This window comes from Lytechinus pictus, chromosome 9 (assembly GCF_037042905.1).
Source record: "Lytechinus pictus isolate F3 Inbred chromosome 9, Lp3.0, whole genome shotgun sequence".
NCBI classification, from domain to species: Eukaryota; Metazoa; Echinodermata; class Echinoidea; order Temnopleuroida; family Toxopneustidae; genus Lytechinus; species Lytechinus pictus.
Window position 1 is genome coordinate 6454226 of NC_087253.1, and position 20595 is coordinate 6474820.

General features: G+C 37.6%; 1 protein-coding gene across 3 annotated transcripts in view; it reads right to left on the bottom strand.

Annotated features, from left to right (window-relative positions):
- Positions 1–20595, bottom strand: part of LOC129267854 (uncharacterized) — a 40851-nt gene that overhangs the window by 14363 nt on the left and 5893 nt on the right. For 2 of the 3 annotated variants that reach the window (XM_064104567.1, XM_064104569.1), the window contains exons 2-4: positions 7689–8067; positions 6901–7334; positions 5847–6121 (exon numbers count right to left, since the gene is read on the bottom strand). In XM_064104567.1, the coding sequence (XP_063960637.1) occupies positions 5847–6121; positions 6901–7334; positions 7689–8024 (1045 nt within the window). In that variant the 5' untranslated portion in view covers positions 8025–8067. Of the gene's footprint in view, positions 1–5846; positions 6122–6900; positions 7335–7688; positions 8071–20595 lie in introns of those variants that run through there. The other variant, XM_064104568.1, reaches the window with a different exon arrangement.

Sequence of the window (20595 nt, forward strand, 5' to 3'; positions counted from 1 at the left end):
CTTTAAAATTCTCATTATGGTAGCCATTTTTGAATAATGCAAATTGGACGTTTTACCAGCACTTTGATTTTTCTGGAATTTTGGTATATCATTTCGGGGACTTCATAGAAAAACATTGCGGTGAAAAAAAAATATATTGCAATTACGTTGAGGTTAACCCAAAATCTGTTATTTTTCCTGGACTATTGGAAAACAAAACGCTAGGAAATATACCCTTTAAAAAGAGAAACCCACTCCCACCACCCCTTTAAACAAACATCCACAATTTCTGAACTAGGAGTTTTAAACATCTTTTAACATGAGCATTTAGGTAATAGTTTAGAGCTACCCTCTGATTGATTGTTACTGTGATATTTTATGTCATGCTTCAGTGGCTCGATGTGAGAATGGCAGAGACAAGAATGGCAGAGGTAAAATTGGCTACAGGTAAACATAGCAGAGGTAAAAGTGGCAAAGATAAAAATGGTTAAAGGTAAAAATGGCAGAGGTAAAATGGCAGAGGTAAAAATGGCAAAGGTAAAATGGCAGAGGTAAAAATGGAAAATGTATACATTGCAAAGGTGAAACTGGCAGAGGTATAAATGGCAGCACTAGAAAAAGCAGAGGTAAAAATGGCAAAGGTTAAAATGGCAGAGGTATAAATGGCCAGTCTTAAACCCCCATACCCCCAAAAAATCCAAAAGCCCCTCGATGTACAGTAGATTATAGAAGAAAGGTTCTGAGAAGAAAATAAGAATTATGATGTTGGACTAATGGAAAACGTAACCTTTTTAAATCATACTCTTCTGCAAATCGCTCTTCTAATATTCAAATTTGAAGCACACTTTGGATCCCAAGTATTGTACCTAATTCATTAAAGGGGAAATTCACCCTGAAATAAAGTTTATTGTAAAAATAACAGAAAGTTACTAAGATGATATTGGTGAGGGTTTTAGGGAATCCATCGAAGATTTAGAAAGCTATCAGATTTTATTTTTTAATGGTGACGTAATTTGCGAGCACCTTTTCCCGTATATGGTGTAATAAGAAATATTAATGACATGTCATTTCTGAAAAAAAAAGATTTTTTTTTTTTTTTAGTGTACCTCAATTACTGTATATCAGCATACAAATCATTTCACATCCGCTCCTGAAAGATCTTTTTTAGCAATCACGAACAACTTATTAAAAAATTAAAAAGTACACATTTTGGTGCATTAAATACGGGGCAGATGCTCGTACATGTATATGCCGTCACAGATCAAAAACTCAAACTTCTAATAACTTTCTCAATCTTTGACGGGGTTTCCGCAAACCTTCAGTTTTTTCTGCTATCTTTACAGTAAACAACTTGTCAGGGTGAACTTCACATTCAAAACAGGTCGATAGAATGGTACCTAAGAAACACCTATAAATTCATATCTCTGATTCGCTACACTTTTCGAAATTCATGCGGTAACCGTTACCATTGAAACTAGTTCGGGAACCCGACATCCCTTGGACTAGCTGCAGTAATTTGCTCTGAAAAGCTGAACATTAATTGTTATTATTATATCATATACATTAAACTATATACGTATCCTATCAATATCTATTCGGATCCATTATGTTGTTGATATTTAAAAAGACATCCCGAACTTATCTATTTCAGTGTGTTAATGGTAGCGCACATTGGTGTTTACATTAAAATTCGTTTGGTATGTATGCAATGTTGTACTATATGAACTAACCAAGAAAAATCCTTTTATCGCTCACTAATTGAAGAAAATATTGGCGTGAAAATAAAGTATAGACCTAAACTGGTGGAAAAAAAATCAAAATAATATGTAATCAGATTATAATGCTCATTTCGTCGAGTTTGTTCAAGGTCAATATTTATGACTGATATTAACTGGAAAGGCTCGTCTTCTTCTTGTGGATGTAGCATATCATGATCTTTACCTCTGTCATTATTACCTCTGCTATCTTTACCTCTGCCCTTTTTACCTCTGATATTTTTACCTCTGCCATTTTTACCCCTGCAATTTTTACTCCTGTTATTTTTACCTCCGCCATTTTTACCTTTGCCATTATTACTGCTGTCATTTTTACCTTGCTCCGCTTCAGTGATCACCACCAGACGGCAAAATTATCACTTTTCAAAAGTCACAAGCGTAATTTGATGACATTTCTTTTTGGGATGAATAGCTACAACAATATTAATAACAACATGGTTCAATGGACATCTAATGAAAATAAAAACTGTCATGTTCATATTTCCTTGGCAATATTTTTTTTAATTAGTACTCAAATTAACTAATTAACATTTTCTTTTCGGTATGTTCATGCCCAGTGTATATGCTTCAAAACTTCAAATTTGTTTCATTAAACATTCAAGCTTAAATGAACATGTGGAATGTGAAATTTCGTGTTGGAAAACTAAATGCGGTTGCTGACTACGTATATCTGTCAAAATCTTTGTTTACAGTTCATTTGATTTGATTTTTATGAAAATCCCAATGAGTAATTGTTTAGTGAGTACACAATATTTGAAAATTATACAAATGAGAAGAAGCCATGTGCGAAGTTTCATGAAAAAAAATTGGTAGAAGTAAAAAAATAACTATATATATTTTGCTCTGCCATGAGGGGGGGGGGGCTGGATCTGCCTATGCATAAAACAACGGTTCATTGCACTGCTGTTAACATTTCATTTCCTCTCTAATAGACATTGTGTACAATATGAGTGCATATGTTTCAGTGTAAAGCCCCTTTCACAATTGACGTACGACCACTTGCGACCTTTTGGTTGTGTGACAGGCTGCAACAGGCATCAATCGCCAGTCATCTCATAATATCGCACAGAGGCTTTTACAGTTGCAACAGCTGTCGTACAACAAAATCAACCAGTAAAACCCGTTGCACGAGTAAGTCGCTTATGATCCTATTGTGCTCGTGCGATCACATGCGAGTGTTGCACGAGGGATTGCGAGGGGAACGGTCGCACACAACGGTAGTGCAATGTTGTAAGCCGTTGCGATCGGTCTTGCAACAGTCTTATGGCCCATCATATTATCGCACCCAGTCGCAAGATAGGTCTCTGTACATGTAGGTCGCTAGCACATGTGCAAGTGTTGTACGACCTCCAGTCGAGTAAATGCGACTACTTAGTTGTGCCACCTATCGCACCAAGTCGTGCAACGTTGAACAACACTCCCACGATGATCGCCCGACCGATGGTACGACCCCGGATACGAGCTGATGCGAGTGAATCGGTCTTATTTGATCGCGTTCGGATTTTAAACATGTTCAAAGTTCAGATGTGACCAGTCACGACCACCTCGAGTTCGTGCGACCGTCTACAACGACTGCGAGTGCTCGCAAGTCACCAAGAGATCGATCGTGCAACAGCAGGAAAAAACTGTTGCAGGCGGTCGTAAACTGGTCGGATGTCAATTGTGAAAGGGGCTGTACGGTCGCATACATGCGAATGCAACGGTAGTGGAATGTTGTAAGCCGTAATTTCGATCGGTCTTGCAACAGTCTTATATTATCGCAACCAGTCGCAAGACTGGTCTCTGTAGGGATCTAGCGCATGTGCAAGTGTTGTACGACCTCCAGTCGACTAAATGCGACTATACGTAGTTGTGTCACCTCTCGCACCAAGTCGTACAACGTTGAACAACACTCACACGATGATCGCCCGACCGATGGTACGACCTGATGCGAGTAAATCAATCGTATTTGATCGCGTTTGGATTTTGAACATGTTCAAATTCAGATGCGACCAGTCACGACCACCTCCGACTACCTCAAATTCGTGCGTTCGTCTACAACCGCTGCGAGTGCTTGCAATACACCAAGAGATCGATCGTGCAACAACAAGAAAAAACTGTTGCAGGCGGTCGTAAACAGGTCGTACGTCAATTGTGAAAGGGGCTTAAGTAACCCACTAATCAATATGTTGGAACTCAAGCAGTACAGCAGTAATGTTTATCAACCTATGCGCTGAATTCTGAGCAAAAATTAATTTATTTGTTCATTTATGACTGAGTGAGCGCACAGTACAGACATGTCATGGTAGAACGAGCACTCTTGAAAACCTGAGAATGAATACTGTTCATACTCATATATGGATCCTTTAGTAACAATTTCACAGGATCAATTGAATTCATGTACATATTAGTGGTGGATCAATAATGTGAAATGGGGAAGAGGTCCGAAAATGGGAAGCGGGTGATATCAACATTTTCCCCCTTCATGCCCTTCTTTATCACGTTTACGTAGCCCCAAAAATGTGTTCATTCAACCGCGAAGCATCGGGATCAAAATTCTGTGTGGAGTGGTAAAAAAGGGATGTTAAATCAACACAACCACCAAAAAAAGTCACCAGAAATGGATTTCGCCAAACTTTTTTTATTCATATCCGAAAATGACTCTTGTTGTTTTTTAAACATGGTCATTTTGACTTAAATCTTTGATAACCTATGTATGCCTCAAGCCTATAAATCTCTCTTTTTTCACTGAAGTTGCTCAATGAGTGTAAAAAATAATTTGCGAAATTCTATATCTCAAAATTATTCCATTCAAAAGTTATTTTATTTTGATTTAAGGACGTTCCACAGTTAAAGTGAAATCCATGTCATTTTCACCAAACTTTGCACATAGATACTTTAGAACCTTAATATTCGAAATATGCAAAAATTAACATAGGTCCATGTGCTTGATTTTTTGCTATAGAGCTTCAAAGTTCACCTAAATTGATGTTCTTAAGAATTGAGCATTCAAAAGAATTTGGCATTTTTAGACCGCCCAAGATTACTACAATGAGTTTAAACCTCTATTACTCAGTCAAAATACATGAAAAAGTCATCAAACTTCGCAAGAGAGTTAATAATTGTATCGTTGGAATGGAGAACCTATTTGTAGTGCTATTTGTTTGCAATTTTAAGTTTAACAGCACTGTTAGTTCTTAAAAATGGCGTAAAAGATAACAAAATCCCAATCTACAAAATGTAAAATTTCAGTAACAAACTACAAACGTACAATAAATGCTGCACTTTATTCAAAATCCATGTCATTTTCACCAAAATTTGCAGAGCTGTAGAGGAAGGTATACCTAAGAGGTACAAACATTTAAAAAAAAGGGGTTCATGTGCTTGTTTTTAAACTATCAGCATTTTTATTAGAGCAAATGTGCTTTTTAAAACACCAAAAATGCGCCGAATGCTTAGTATCTATGTGAAGAAAAAATCAAAACCACTCTACCATTTATTCAAACTCGGGGTAATATTCGGGATTCTTGGCAGCACTGCAGAGTAAAGTATTTTGAAATTGTAGAGAATATTTTTTTGAATGGTCCATGGAATAATTCAATTTTAGCTTCATGGAATAACGCATCGGATCTGTAGTTAAGGTGCAGAAGATGAGAAAAATCAGCTCATACCCGCAGCTAATTAATCACCTGTTCATCCATTGTGACGTCAGCGCGCTGAGTGTAAACTATGCGCAGATCATAATGCGCACAAACATAACTGTGGAACGTCCTTAAGGGGGACTTACTTTATTTCTTGAGTATAGATATTGCAAAGAAATATTCAAAGAAATTTCCGTTTGTTATTATGGGAAGTAATCCGCATATGATATCCTTTGTTTCCACATGCCCATGTACTGAAACGTTGATTAAAGTGGTACCCCAGGCTGAGTGTTAGTTTTAGAATCAATTATGTATTGTACTGTGTGTATTAAGTCATTTGGTTTATATTAATAAATGATAATAGCAATTGCCAAAAAAGCCACCGCGTAGGACATTCTTCCCATTATGAATAATATATATTAAAAATTCAATGAAGAGCGTTTTGGTCTGAAAAAATAAACATTGTACTAACCTTCTAATAGCTTTGTCTGAAGCGAACCCATGTTGGTCTCTTTAAAAATTCCTCCAAGTACTGCCCTGCAGTCTGTGCCATCTCTCTGCCTGATTTTCCATCGGCAGAACAGTTCGATCAAAGCTCCTGGGATGTCTAGGAGACGTTTCGTAAGAACATTCTGGCCCTCTGTGTAGCTGAAGCCAAGACCGATGCACAACGCATCGTAGAAGTTACCAGGAACCTCTCTTGCAAGTAATATAAGTTCCTTTTCTTGAAGTGCACTATCAATCGAACTGCGGAGTGGGGGGGGGGGGGGGCAATGGACTCATGTTAAGATTTAAAGATCATTGATTAAAATGTATATTTCAGCAACATAGATAAAATCTTAACCTCTGAATGAAGGACTGGGGGAGAGCTAGTGGATGATGGAAAAGGACAAAGGACATACAATAAAACAACACAGTTAACTAGTAGTCGGGTAAAAGTTGTAAAAGGGACACATTGCAATAATTTTTATAATGTGCCATTATTTCATATTTCTTTTTCTAGTTCATTATTTTATGAAGCTAAACCAGTATGTAATTGAGATATCATGATCCCAATAGACAATAAAAGAATTGTGGCTTATACACGTCGTGGTCTGATGGACGCGTCGTGGTCTAGTGGTTCTGACTCTCGCCTTTCAAACCGAGGGTCGTGGGTTCGAATTCTAGCCATGGCGTGTTTTCCTTCAGCAAGAAATTTATCCACACTGTGCTGCACTCGACCCAGGTGAGGTGAATGGGTACCCAGCAGGATTAATTCCTTGAATACACCAAGCGCCTTTAGCAGCTGGAGCTACAGCCGGGGTAATATATAGTGCGCCACTGAATAGGCAACTAGATAGATCGGCGCCTCATAAATGCTATATATTATTATTATTACTCATGATGTCGATGTGATGCGAGAAATAAAGATTTATATTATTCTATCTGTTGAGGGTATGCTTATGTAAAAACTTTAATAAAATTACCCCATACATAACTGTCTTAAGTGGGGGTTTTTCTCCATCTATAATTCTAACTGTATTTACCTTTCACGAGGACCTGGGTTGAGCTCCACATCCCCCGCAGTAACAAGCATTAACTCCTGTAGATTAGGCTGCTGAGGTAACTGTTCATCAACCGCTTCATTCGTGCCAGAGCAGTAGTTTGAGGGAGAGGCAGTGGAGGTGTGACACTCTCCAAAACTTCGCTCCCGTCGAGAAAAGGGAAGCAAAGGGGAGAGAAAAAGTGAAAGTAAAAAGGGAAAGACGATAAGGAAGGAAATAGAAACAGAAAGGGGAACACTGAATCCGGGAGGAAGTGACAGACATAAAGAAGAAAACAATAGGAAAATAGAAGGAAAGCAGCAATACAAGGAAGGAGAAAGAAAGCAAGAGAGAACGAGGCGGGGTAGGCAAAGTCTCGAAGAAACCTTTGAATGTGTCGGTGTACTTAGTGAAGCGGACTCTGTCTGAGACGTAACCTGTTGAGAAAACCAACGATAAATTGTTATGTTACATAAGCGCAGAGCTGTCGAAGAACACCTTATGGCTATGCTGTCATGTCATGCAGGGAAAGAGGGGGGTAGTACAGGCCAGAACATGAAGAGTAAGATAAAAGGAAGAAGAAAAGTTAAGAGCCGGAGGGGAATAATGAAGAACAAAAAAATCTTTCAGGTGTGATATTTTTTTCGCTTGCATTGCATTTTAATTTTAAATATGACCTATGTATTCAATTGTCCTTAAAGTGGCATCTCAGACATGTCATGCTCTTTTAGTTTACCTCCCTCATGGAAATTGTGTTGTTAAGAAATTATCACAAATTTAATGTTACCAACCGTTTGATCAGATAGTTCATGAAGTAAGCTATCATTCCCTACACAACACGGCTGTGGTGAATCTTGACCCATTTTAGTGCATGGTTCGGTATTGCAGTCGCCTTGTTGATTTTCCAACGAAGAATCAGATGAATCCACTTCATCTTGTCTGGCCTCCTGATCTTGCGACCCTCCTTCAGAATCATCCTTCATTGTTTTCAGTCGTTTCCAAAGAACCCTCAGCCTCTGAATACGCTCTTTAAGCAATTCTTCTCTCATCTCTCTGACCACCCATTCTTTTATCCTATGGACAAAAGTTCCGATTCGGACTCTCCACTCGCTTAATGCCACAGGCATGTTGAAGAAATCAGACGACACTTTCAGGATAACAAGCTTTGATCTGGAAGGATAATAATATGTATTTGGATATATTTTAGGACGGGTTGTTTTGTCCTATACAAACTATTTTTTTTTTAACTTCGTATTTATTTTGTGAGTATTATTTCTCTCTCATTTTTTTTTTCTCATTTGATTACATATATCTGTATTTGTATTTTGTTATTTGTTGTGTTATCTATTTTTTTGAGGGGCCCACATTGTACAAGCATTGCTTTTTAGTGGGACCCTCCATTTCCATCTTAATTTAATTTCTATTGAAAAATAGTATACTTATTTAAAACATCCAATGTGTTGCCCAAATTGTCTAAGTGTTTTTTCACAACATATGTATTATTATTTTGGTTTCTTTTCAACGGACACAAATATATTTTTATAATGGTATACAATTTGTTTTTGTTTGATGGAAGTGAAATAAATAAATTTGAATTTGAATTTAAGTTTGATACATTGCATAAAAGTCAAGTCAACCCCAACAAAAAGTGGAATTAAAAGAGAAAAATCCAACATGCACAAAATTGAAAATTTCATCAAAATCGGATGTAAAATAACAAAGTTATGACATTTTTAAGTTTTGCTTAATTTCACAAAATATTTATATTCACATCTTCGTTGGAATGCAAACGATGGAATTGATGACATCACTCACTCACTATTTCTTTTTTATTTTATATTCGAATTTTCGCCTAATTGTTCTGTGAAACAAGTTTTATTTCGCCCTGAACATGTGGATTTACCATTGATTAACTTTTCATGTTTCAGTCAAGTTGGTCACTTGCAAAAGGGGTTAGGTCCATTTTCATCAAATTTGATTTTTTTTTTACTCAATGTATAGATTTTATTAGCTCTATAAGATGATACCAAAGAAAAGTTGAAGTTCTCATTAAAAAGTGATCTAAAACGGCAAAGAAATATCACCTTTTTTCAAAAGTGGTTAGGTCCATTTCAGGTTGGTTGCAAAAGAGGTTAGGTCCACACAGTATTTTTTGGAAAATAATATTTTAACAAATATGAAGACAGGTAGATTTCTTTTATACCCAATTTTATGTTCTCATGGTAGGATATCAGGAAAATTTAGTTTCGCATAAGAATATTGCAAAATGGGAGAATAAAAAAAATGATTCTCTTGGAGTGGACCTAACCCCTTTTGAAAACAAACTATTCTGTAGAGCTATTTGTCAAAAGGGGTTAGGTCCATTGTTCATAAGTTTTATTGTTTTCTGTCTCAAAACCTCAAAATTTTTAGTCATTCTGATGAAAACAACGAAAATTTGAAATTCACATGAAAACGTGAATAAAAGTGGAAAATCACTTTTTAATCAAAATAGATTGGATTGATTTCAGTTTAGTTGCAAAAGGGGTTAGGTCCACGATGCTAATTTTTCAAAAACATATAGAAAAAAATGAAGACAGGTAGATTTCTTTTATACCAAATTTTATGTTCACATGATAGGGTAGTACATCATGACAATTTAGTTTCTCATAAGAGTATTTCATCAAGTGAGAATAAAAAACCTGCTTTTTATTGGAATGGTATAAAATAGACCTAACCCCTCTTGCAACTAAACTCTTCAAATATTGTATAATTCAAACAATAAAAAAATGAATAATGAATGAGGTGACATCATCGATTCTCTCATTTGCATGTGACTTAACTGTGTATATAGCTATTTTGGGAAAAATAAGCGAAAATAAAAAAATGTCATAACTTTCCCCTTTTACATCAGATTTTGATGGAATTTTCACCATTATGCTTGTCTTATTTTTCTATATTAATTCAAATCAACATATTTCTGAGCTGGACTTGAACTTTAAATATTTTCGCCTGAAAGCAGTGCATTAGTATTGTCATCATTTACGGTAGTATGTGTGGTCAGAGGCGTCGATCCTGGGGGGGCAGGGGGGGCGATCGCCCCACCAATGAAAATATTGGGGGGGGGGGCAAACATATCATTTTGCCCCCCCCCCCCAATAATTCCGGATATGCATAAAAAAAACAAGATTGTAATGTTCAGCAAGCGAGAATGAGATACACAACTCGTTTTTTATGTAAAATCGTGCTCAAAATGTCCGCTTTTCAGATTCAAATATAAAAATTTTCAGCTCGCGCTTCGCGCTCGCATTATTTTTGTAGCAAAAACCCATACTTTTCATGATTAAATAGGTGAATGTAAATGTCCCGTTTTCAGTTCTAAGCCTCAAAAGAACTAGCTGCTTCGATTTGCAATCATCTTTTCTTGGATATATATCTTGTTCTTTATCAAAAACGTCCATTAAACTGTCATTTTTTCAGATCGAAATATCAAAATTTTCAGCTCGCGCTTCGCGCTCGCATCTATTCTTCTTTTAGATACAAATCTTAATCATTGGTTAAAAAATATCAAGTTTTCAGGTCAGAATATAATGAAAAAAGTCAGCTCACTCTCGGCACTCGTACTATCTGTATAGTGAGATATCTCCTCATGAGTTACTACAAACAGTACTTAACAGGCACGCTTTTGCTGTCAGTATACTATTTTTAAAAAAATCAGCTCGCGCTTCGCGCTCGCATTAATTTATTGGTGAGATACGTGTCTGTGTCTCATGAGTCATATATATATATATATATATGTGTCTGTGTGGGTGGGTGTTTTGTACGATCGAGCGCCTTTGGAACGTTAATGATTTTGCCCCCCCCCCCCCATCTGAAAAATGGATCGACGCCCCTGTGTGTGGTAGAAGTTTTAGATGAAGGCTAATATAAAGAGTTTGTTTGCAAACGGGGTTAGATCAACATGCACTTTAGACCATTCCGAGAAAACCATGTTTGTTTTAATCTCCTATATTGCAATATTCTTGTGCGAAACTAAATTTTTATGATATACTACCATGTAAACATAAAATTGAATATCAAAGATATTTGCATGTCTTCATATATTTGAAAATATTATATTGGTGGATCTAGCCCCTTTTGCAAACAAACTGAAATGAATCTAAGCCCTTTTGAAAAAAGGGTGATTATTCTTTGTCATTTTTGTTTCCTTTTTAATGGAAATTTCAACTTTCCTTTGGTATCATCTTATAAAACTATTAAAATTTATACATTGACACACATAAAAACGATCAAATTTGATGATAAATGAATCTAACCCCTTATGAAAAATTGAGCGCTTCATACATAGTAGCTGCGGTGGTAGTAAAACGAGTAGAATTGTTAGTGTTGTAGTAGAAGTAGTAGTAGTAGTAGTAGTAGTAGTAGTAGTAGTAGTAATAGTAGTAGTAGTAGTAGTAGTAGTAGTAGTAGTAGTAGTAGTAGTAGTAGTAATAGTAGTAGCAGTAGAAGTAGTAGTAGTAGTAGTAGCAGTAGAAGTAGTAGTAGTAGTAGTAGTAGTATTTGTTGTTGTTGTTGTTGTTGTAGCAAATTGATTATAATAGTAGTAATAATAGTAGTAGTAGTAGTAGTACTAGTAGTACTAGTAGTAGTAGTAGTAGTAGTAGTAGTAGTAGTAGTAGAACTAGAAGTATTAGTAGTAATAGTAGTAGTAGTAGTAGTAGTAGTAGCTAGGAGGGGAATATCACTCGTTATAGATGAAGTAGTTTGGTATCATCTTATAATTTGATGATAAATGAATCTAACCCTTATTAAGAATTGAGCGCTTCATACATAGTAGCTGTGGTGGTAGTAATACGAGTAGTATTGTTAGTGTTGTTGTAGTAGAAGTAGTAATAGAAAAGTAGTAGTAGAAGCAGTAGTAATAGTAGTAGTAGTAGTAGTAGAAGTAGTTGTAGAAAATTAATAATAATAGTAGTAATAGAAAAGTAGTAGTAGTAGTAGTAATAGTAGTAGTAGTAGCAGCAGTAGTAATAGCAGTAGTAGTAGTAGTACTAGTAGTAGTAGTAGTAGTAGTAGTAGTAGTAGTAGTAGTAGTAGTAGTAGTAGAAGAAGAAGTAGAAGAAGTAGTAGTAGTAAGAGTAATGGTAGCTAGGAGGGGAATAGCACTCGTTATAGTTAAAGTAAAATATAGTCAGGCAGCTTATGTCATGATTTACCGGCTACTTCGAAAAATTGGCTAAGTCTGATTTTTCACTTTTATGTGATTGGTGACATCCCAAGGAACAACTTTCAACTTGGTGACAAATTTCTAATGGTCATCTTGACCACGTTCGGGGTCAAAATGGGTCAATATGGGTTAATTTTTGAAATTGCCCCAATCCTGTCGAGGGACACATTAAATTGTTTGTCTTGTCATAATGAACAAGAAAATGTACACAACCATATACTTTTGACCTCCCGTTAAAAAGTTATGACCGGAAATGTCAAAAGGTCAACGAACATTTGGTGCAAATTACACTAAAAGTGTTAGGAAAGCTAATTGGTGAAATAACAATTTTTTGGAGATGTTTAACTGGTTATTGTGGTTATCACTAGCTTAATCTAAATAAATGCTTTAATTTGATATGTCATTGATACATATCCAATCTCGGAGAGCGAAGTTATAGCTGATCTAATATTGTACCAGAGGTTAACTGTAACAGAAAATGAATAATTAATGAACAAATACGTTAAGTTTAAACATCCGTGAGGCATTGCCGATGATCTGTTAATTACGGCGCCACGGTGTGCATTGCACGTAAATCTGGTTGTTTTGGAAGCGGACGGTTCGGAGTCTGGATCCGGCCGGAGCAGACGGGTCGGTCTGAAGCGAATGGTTGCTGGTCTGAAGCAGACGGTCGGAGGTCAGTGGAGCAGACAACGGTGGAAACTACAAGTAGAGCAGAGCCAAGGGGTATGAGAGCCTGACTGCAGAAGGACACATACATATGGTCGAAGAACCAGATGTAGTTTCCGATACTGAACAGACGTGGTTGCAGTACGGACTAAGACGTGGTTGCGGTACTGAACAGACGTTCATGGTTGCTGTACTGAACATACCTGGTTGCAGTACGGAATTCAGACGTGGTGCCCGTGGCGTGTTTGCAGTACGGAGCAGATGTGGTTGCTGTACTGAACTGACGTGGTTACTGGTCTGAAGCAGATTGACGGAAGTCAGGAGCAGACGACGGAGGAAATTACATGTAGAGCAGAGTCCATGGGTCGAGGCTTGTGCAAGTGTCAACTGCGGCAGCATATCTCTGCCAAACGGATCCGCGACTAAAAGTTTGGAAATCGACGTGACAAAAGACACACCAGCGATTCCGTCACAATGTTAGGAATTAGGGTGATAAGTTAGGCTCCAATTGCTCCTAAAATAATTGTAATGTGTGGCGGTTATGCCTGGTGGTGGTACTGGCAGGATCGAGGCTTGTGCAGGTGTCAACTGCGGCAGTATATCTCTGCCAAACGGATCCGCGACTAAATGTGATATATTCTGACCATTACTCGATTTCTGGAGCCAAGAAGGACTACGCATTTCTGGTGCATGTGCTGTTCTGAGCAATTAGGGCAATTATAATTATTTTTCAGTAAAAATTCAATTCTTCATAATTTCCTGCTATGTGGCCGTGGTTTACTTTAATGACATGTGTGATTATTCTTTCTAGAGACATCCAGATAGTTCACCAAGTAGGATAAAACAAGCACGAAAAAAGAACAAAACAAAATCTGCATCTACGCATATCACTATCGTGAGAACTGGTATGAAGTTTAGTTCCACGTTGTATGCTCTGGAAAAGAATTGATAAAATAGTATAAGCCGTGTTAAAGGCAACACATCAGAAATGTGTAGTCCTTCTTGGCTCCAGAGATCGAGTAATGGTCAGAATATATCACATCAACATGATGGACACCTATGACTGACTGCAATGAGCATGCCTGCACGATGTTGCCTCTTTGTCAGAAATGATATAACCGTAACACATTAGAATTAATTAAGGAGCAATTGAGGCCCAACTTATCATATCATCCTCAATCCTAACCTCATTATCTTATTCGTAAGTTAATCCAAATAAGATGTTAGGTTTCTTTTTTAGGAGCTAAGAGCACTGATCTATCAATGTGTTTATTCTGTTAAAATAGTATAACACATATAACAATAATTTCTGTTGATTAAAATATTCTGTACAAAGAAAATGGATGAAATGTTTCTTTACATATCAAAGACTAGTAAATTGAAAATGAATTGAACTTGAATTGAATTCCTAAGTCAAGAAACTCGTCAAGAGCTGGTTGCACTTATAACATCATGAAGATGATACGGTTTTAAGGGCATAAGGGTATTCCTGCAATACTATGATCCCACACTGAATGTATTCGACGTCTATCTCTGTTAATCTATTTTGTTCCTAAGTGAACACATTTGACCCCTTTTTGTCTAATGGATATTGTCTTCTTATATAGAGACTTTTCAAAATAAAGAACCAACTTCTAAGATTCTAACCGTTTTTAGTGTATTTTGGCTACCAATGAAAGTTTGTTGACCTTTCCCTGGCCTTGTCTTGACCCATTATGTTTTCTAGATAAGGAGTTCTGAAGATGAACTCATCAAAATCGAAATTAAAAAAGAACACACATATTAAAGAAATATATATATTAGCTTATAGTCCAGTAAATCTAGTCAGAATAGGGGGGTAACCCACCACTAATTGCAACACGGGATAATCCACTGAAATGCCTTACAGGAAGGTCCCCTAAACAACATACTAAAAGTCCCAAGAAAAACAAGCAGTGAAAATTTATGAAATTTGCATATTAGGCAAATTAGCCATGAAAAATTAGAAAAAGAAGGGAAATAATCCAAAGATTACAAATTAAATGTCCAAAACAATTTAATTTGAATGGAAATTCATGATAAATAACTGAATTCAATGTTTTTAATCAAAAGTGCAAAAAATTCTACCTCATTTGCATATTATGCAAATAAGCATCCTTATATGGAAAGAAATGTCAAGATATTGTGATTTTTCTCATATAGACAGCTTGAAAACATTTCATTAATGTTTACATTAATATGCTACTGCTAGTATATCACTAAGCATGAAAATTAATTTGCATATCATGCAAATTAGCCATTAACAAAATAGAACATTAGGAAATTAATCTAAAGTTTACAAATTAAATATCCACAGCAAGTAATTTTAAACAAAAGTTCATGATGAAGAAATAAATTCAATGTCTTTATTTAAAAAAAGCTAGCAAATCTGCCTCATTTCCATATTATGCAAATAAGTATCCTTATATGGAAAATGTCAAGAAATTTTGCTTTTTATCACATTGACTGCCGTGAAAACATTTCAGTTTTTCAAATTAATATGCTGCTATTGTCGCAGTACAGGGCCAGAGTACAATAATGAAGACCAGAAATACGTGATGAGTGAAGTTCTGTTATTTATTTCATTGCCGTTAGTCTCGGCTGTAGTTGTACGTAGCTCGTAGTATATACAAAGTTGAAAGTGACAATACAAAAAAACCCCAAGGGCTCGAAGACAACACACCCACTGAGCAACCGTCTAAGAGGTACCAATCTCACTGCAGAGCAGAGTCACTGTCTCACTAATACTGCTTTGAATTAAGACACTCAAACTTCGCAAGCGAGTCGCAATCTTGGACATTGGACCGTGCTACGTCTGTTAACGACCTTGGCTCGAACTCGTGTGTCTGTGTCAACGCCCAATGCCACAGCACATCACACGCATTCCACGAGGGCAGTATCTTAATTTACATACACAACTTAATTTGCATGCGTACAAACCAAAATCTCTTTCAGACTAACTAATTTGCATGTGCGGTAACCCAAAATGTCAAAGGCGATAATTAGCATGCTCATTTAGTCAAAAACATGCGCACTTAGCAAATACAGGTACGAACAAATTCAAAGAGCAACAAAATAGTCCATTTTCCTACAATTTCCCCGCTTGGAAACTTTCGTCTCGAAAGTACATAATTCACTTCATCTACCTACAATTATTTTATATATAAAATGTGGAAAAAAGTACATCTGTGCACTAAACTGTACTCAATTACTTTTCTATAATCCAAAACATAAAACATCCAAATAAACATTCATGGAAATGTATGTTTCTCAATTAATGGATAAATTGTTTTGATCCAACTCTTTAAAAACACTTCCAATGACCAAACTTGTCATTTTTTTTTCAAAGAAAAATCTTTTTTTTTTTTTTTAAACGTTTTGTAGGATACCTTCCCCGCTTGTTTCAAAGTTATACAATCAAGATTGAAATGTGATATTCTTTACTAGTTTATGATCACACCAAGATAAAAATGTACAGTGCACTCAGAATTGTATAATGCTATTAAATTCAATGTCTATAGTTAGAAAAGAGATAAAGGAAAAAGGGAAAAGAATAGTAAAACTATGAATTCAAGCTCTGAGTTCAAGTAAAATTAAACAATCACAATTCAGATAGGTAGTCCTGTGACCGCATAAGCCGGTCGACGACCTGGATTTCGATTAATCCCTTTGGTTGTTCTAGCTGATCGTCTAGGCAGAGGTCTTACTTGCTCTACATCATCTGACCGTTCTTTTTGTTGCCTATTCAAGTCTTTCCATGACAATAGATAACCGACCTCTTCCCCATCGTCATCATCATCATCGCTATCGACATCATCGTCGTCATCATAGGGATTCCCGACGGAATCCATGTCATTGTCCCTACATCCTTCTTCGTCTATACAAGGCAGGACATCTCCTAAACCATCGTCCTGTAAGCGGGGGTCAGCTATCAAGCGGCGTCGATTTACCCACTGAGTACGACCACCAAAAGCTGGCCGAATCTGGAACAAGTCTCCTTCCTTATTCTTGGCAATTATAACATAGGGTAAATCGTCAAATTTGTCTTTAAGTTTGTGTCTTCCTGTGAATGCTTCTCTTTTCAACAGGACTCTCTCTCCAACATCCAAGGTAGGTATCTCGCCTCTTACTCTATTTTGCTGTCTTTCTTCTTCTTTTCTTGCTATTTCTCTCTGTCGATCACATACTATCTTGTACGCCTTCTCCACTAGCTTCTGTTGTGTTTGCGTGTAGTCTTCATTCCAGTCTGAATGTAGATTATTCAATAAATGATCTATTGGCAATGTGGGTCGACGACCAAACATCAAGAAATGAGGTGTCACTCTCGTAATTCGATGAGGGGTGGTATTGTATACATACACCATATGGTGAATCAACTCTGGCCATCTCTTCCTGTCTTTTAGGTCTAATGATCTCAAGAGGTTACATAGGGTCTTATTAAACCTTTCGCATTGACCATTTCCTGAGGGATGATAAGCCGTCGTCCTTGATTTCTGTATCTTGTATAGCTTGCACATTTCTGTCACGATAGCATTCTCAAACGACCGTCCCTGGTCGGAATGAATTCTTGAAGGTACTCCATATCGGGTAAACCAGGCATCTCGAAGTACTTTCGCTACTGTTAAAGCACTTTGATCCTTGCATGGTACAGCTTGACAGTACTTGCTAAAGACATCTGTTATGACTAATACATCCTCGAATCCTCCCCTACCTCTATCAAGTTTCAAGAAATCTACTGCAATTATTTCTTGAGGTCTAAAAGCAAGCAAATGTCGTTGTGGGGGATAGATCGTAGGCATAGGCACCTTCGAAGTGATGCATCTAAAACACTTCTTGATATAACTTCGTGCCTCACGTGTCATTCCGGGCCAGAAACATCTTTCTCTCAAAAGATTTAGAGTCCTATCAATTCCTTGATGTCCCCATCTATCATGTGTCAGTTCAAGCATGGTCTCTCTTAATACTCGAGGGACGAGTACTTGTTGAATTTTGCCTAGGGCTGGATCATCGATCTCTCGGTAAAATACACCATGAAACTCTCGAAATTTATTGTACTCCCGTAACCATCCCTGTAGACTTGTTGATTGAGTGTTATTCTCTTTTCCAGACTGACATTCATTTTCCCAACAGTGCCAGACTTCTTTCAAATCTTCGTCTTCCTTCTGTAGTTTAGCCAATTCCTCATAACTATAGGAAGGCATGGTACATGATGCAGTTGCATCAGAAAGTACTCTAACTGCTATCTTCTGATCATCAGGTAACGTCCTATTACTTGATTCCGGTATCTCTACAGAGTCCAATACATTGTTGATAGTTGCAGTAACTTCTTCCTGTGGCATGTCATTGGGTCTCCTACTTAGTGCATCCGCACATTTATTACTCCTTCCAGTCCTGTATCTCACTTCAAAGCTAAAAGGGGCCAACTGTGCAACCCATCTCGACTCCGTAGCACCGAGTTTAGCAGTAGACAAATGGGCTAATGGGTTATGATCAGTCAAAATGATACAGTGTGAACTCATGAGGTAAGGAGCAAACTTTTCTGCACCTGCCCACTTCAGTGCCAATAGCTCTATCTTGAAACTGCTGAAGTCTGGTTCGTTTCTCTCTGATCCTCGTAAACTTCTGCTGGCAAAAGCTATAGGATGTACTTTGCCATCTTCTCCCTTCTGTGATAAACAGGCACCTAAACCTCTCTTGGATGCATCTATCTCAACGATGAATTCTTCATCGAATTTGGGGTATGCTAAGACTGGAGTACAAGTTAGTTGTGACTTCAATATCTCAAAGGCCTCTTCTTGTGCTTGATTCCAAACAAACTTAGTCTTGCTTCCTTTTCCTTTCTCAGCAACTTGATGTAAGGGAGCAGCTATCTTGGAAAACCCATCAATGAAGCGTCTATAATACGATGCTAGACCCAAAAATGAACTCACTTCTTTCCCATTCTGGGGTCGTGGCCATGTTCGAATCTTCTCTACCTTTCCAGGGTCCACTCTTACTCCTTCACTGGTCACGACATGTCCGAGATATTCTACTTCTTGTTGGACAAAGTGACATATTTCTTGCCTTTCACTTTTAGTCCATTCTCTGCCAATCTGGTTAGTACTAGATCCAATCTCTCTAAGTGTTGTTCAAAGGTTGAAGAAAAAACCAGTATGTCGTCTAAGTACAATATGATCTGATTCAAGTTCAGGTCTCCCAAAATATATTCCATTGTTCGTTGGAAAGTACTCGGACTGTTCACCAATCCTTGAGGCATTCTTGTGAATTCGTATAATCCCCAAGGAACTCTGAAAGCAGTCACATCTATGGAAGTTGGATCCATGACGACCTGGAAATAGCCATGTGCTAGATCCATCGAAGTAAAGTAAAGTACTTCGCGCCTCTTAATGCATCAAGTGCTTCTTCGATTCTTGGGAGTGGGAAGGAGTCCTTGATCGTCTGAGCATTGACCTTCCTATAATCGATGCATAGTCTTAGTGATCCGTCCTTCTTGCGAACTAACACTACTGGACTTGCATAAGGACTTTTGGATGGCCTTATGATACCTCTCTCTAACATCTCTTGCAAGGCAATCCTCACTTCCGGTATCAAGGCTGGTGGTATCCTCCTGTATGGAAGCCTAACAGCTGAGTCACCATTTAGTTGGATATGGTGTGGCACTACACTACATTCACCAAGATCGAATGCTCCAGCTGAGAAAACATCCTCATATTTGTGAAGGAGTTCCCGAATTTTCTCCTCCTGTTCTCTGCTCAATCCATCTAACTTTACTCCAGGGGGTAGTATTGGAATAGTTGTCTCAGAAGTTGATCCTTCTTTCCCATCTTTCTGTACTTGACTTTTCTCAGTCACCACATCGCATACAGCTACTCTCAATTTATGATCCTGAAGATCAAGGCGGATCTCTGGCTTTCGTTCCATGATCAAAGCCTCAGCAACATGTAAATCTGGTGGTAGTTGGATCTCTTTTGCTGAATGATCCGTCATCAACAATTCTACTGTATCTCCTTTCACCTCTTGACATCCTTCTGTGGTCGCGACAGACATATGCAGATCGACTTCTCTCACCAAGACTTCAGTACCAGGACTTAATGCTTTACTTTCTACCTGACACACTACTCGACGAATGGTGTGGGGAGGAAGAATTTCCATTTTCCCGGTCTTCACAGGATTGGAGAAGTTTCCATTCTTCCCAGAATTAATAGCATCTCTCAGTACCTGAAAGTGGAGATCTACTTCTTCTCCGAATAAAGATCTATACATCTTGTAAAGAATATTGCTTCCAACAAGTATTGGGTAATCAGACTGGGTATCACTGCAAGCTCTATCTTCTACCACTAAGAATCCTCCTGGCCATGTTCGTCCATTTATCTGAACAGGAACTTCAATAAATCCTTCAATAGGCACTTCTATGCCTCCAATACCAACAACATTAAGGAATACACCTGGTTCTTGCTGAAGTTGGCTCAGATTCTCTTTTAGACGTTCATGGTACACTGAAGAGGGGATAATCGAAGACTCAGCACCAGTGTCAAATATGCATCCCACATCTACACCTGCAATGGTCACTGTACCTTTAGGACATGGAGCAACGAATTTTTCAAGAAACTCTGGGGATATGTGTTGCGAGTCCATAATGCTTCTATTTGCCGCAGGGCGGGGTATAGACGAAGTAGGAGGACACGAGTTCGAGCCAGGGATTGCAGACTGCGGCGTCTCTGAGTTAGATCGTTGAGGACAATTTTTGCTGATATGTCCACGTCCTTTACAAGCAAAACATAGTGTTTCCTCTTGGCACTGATTTC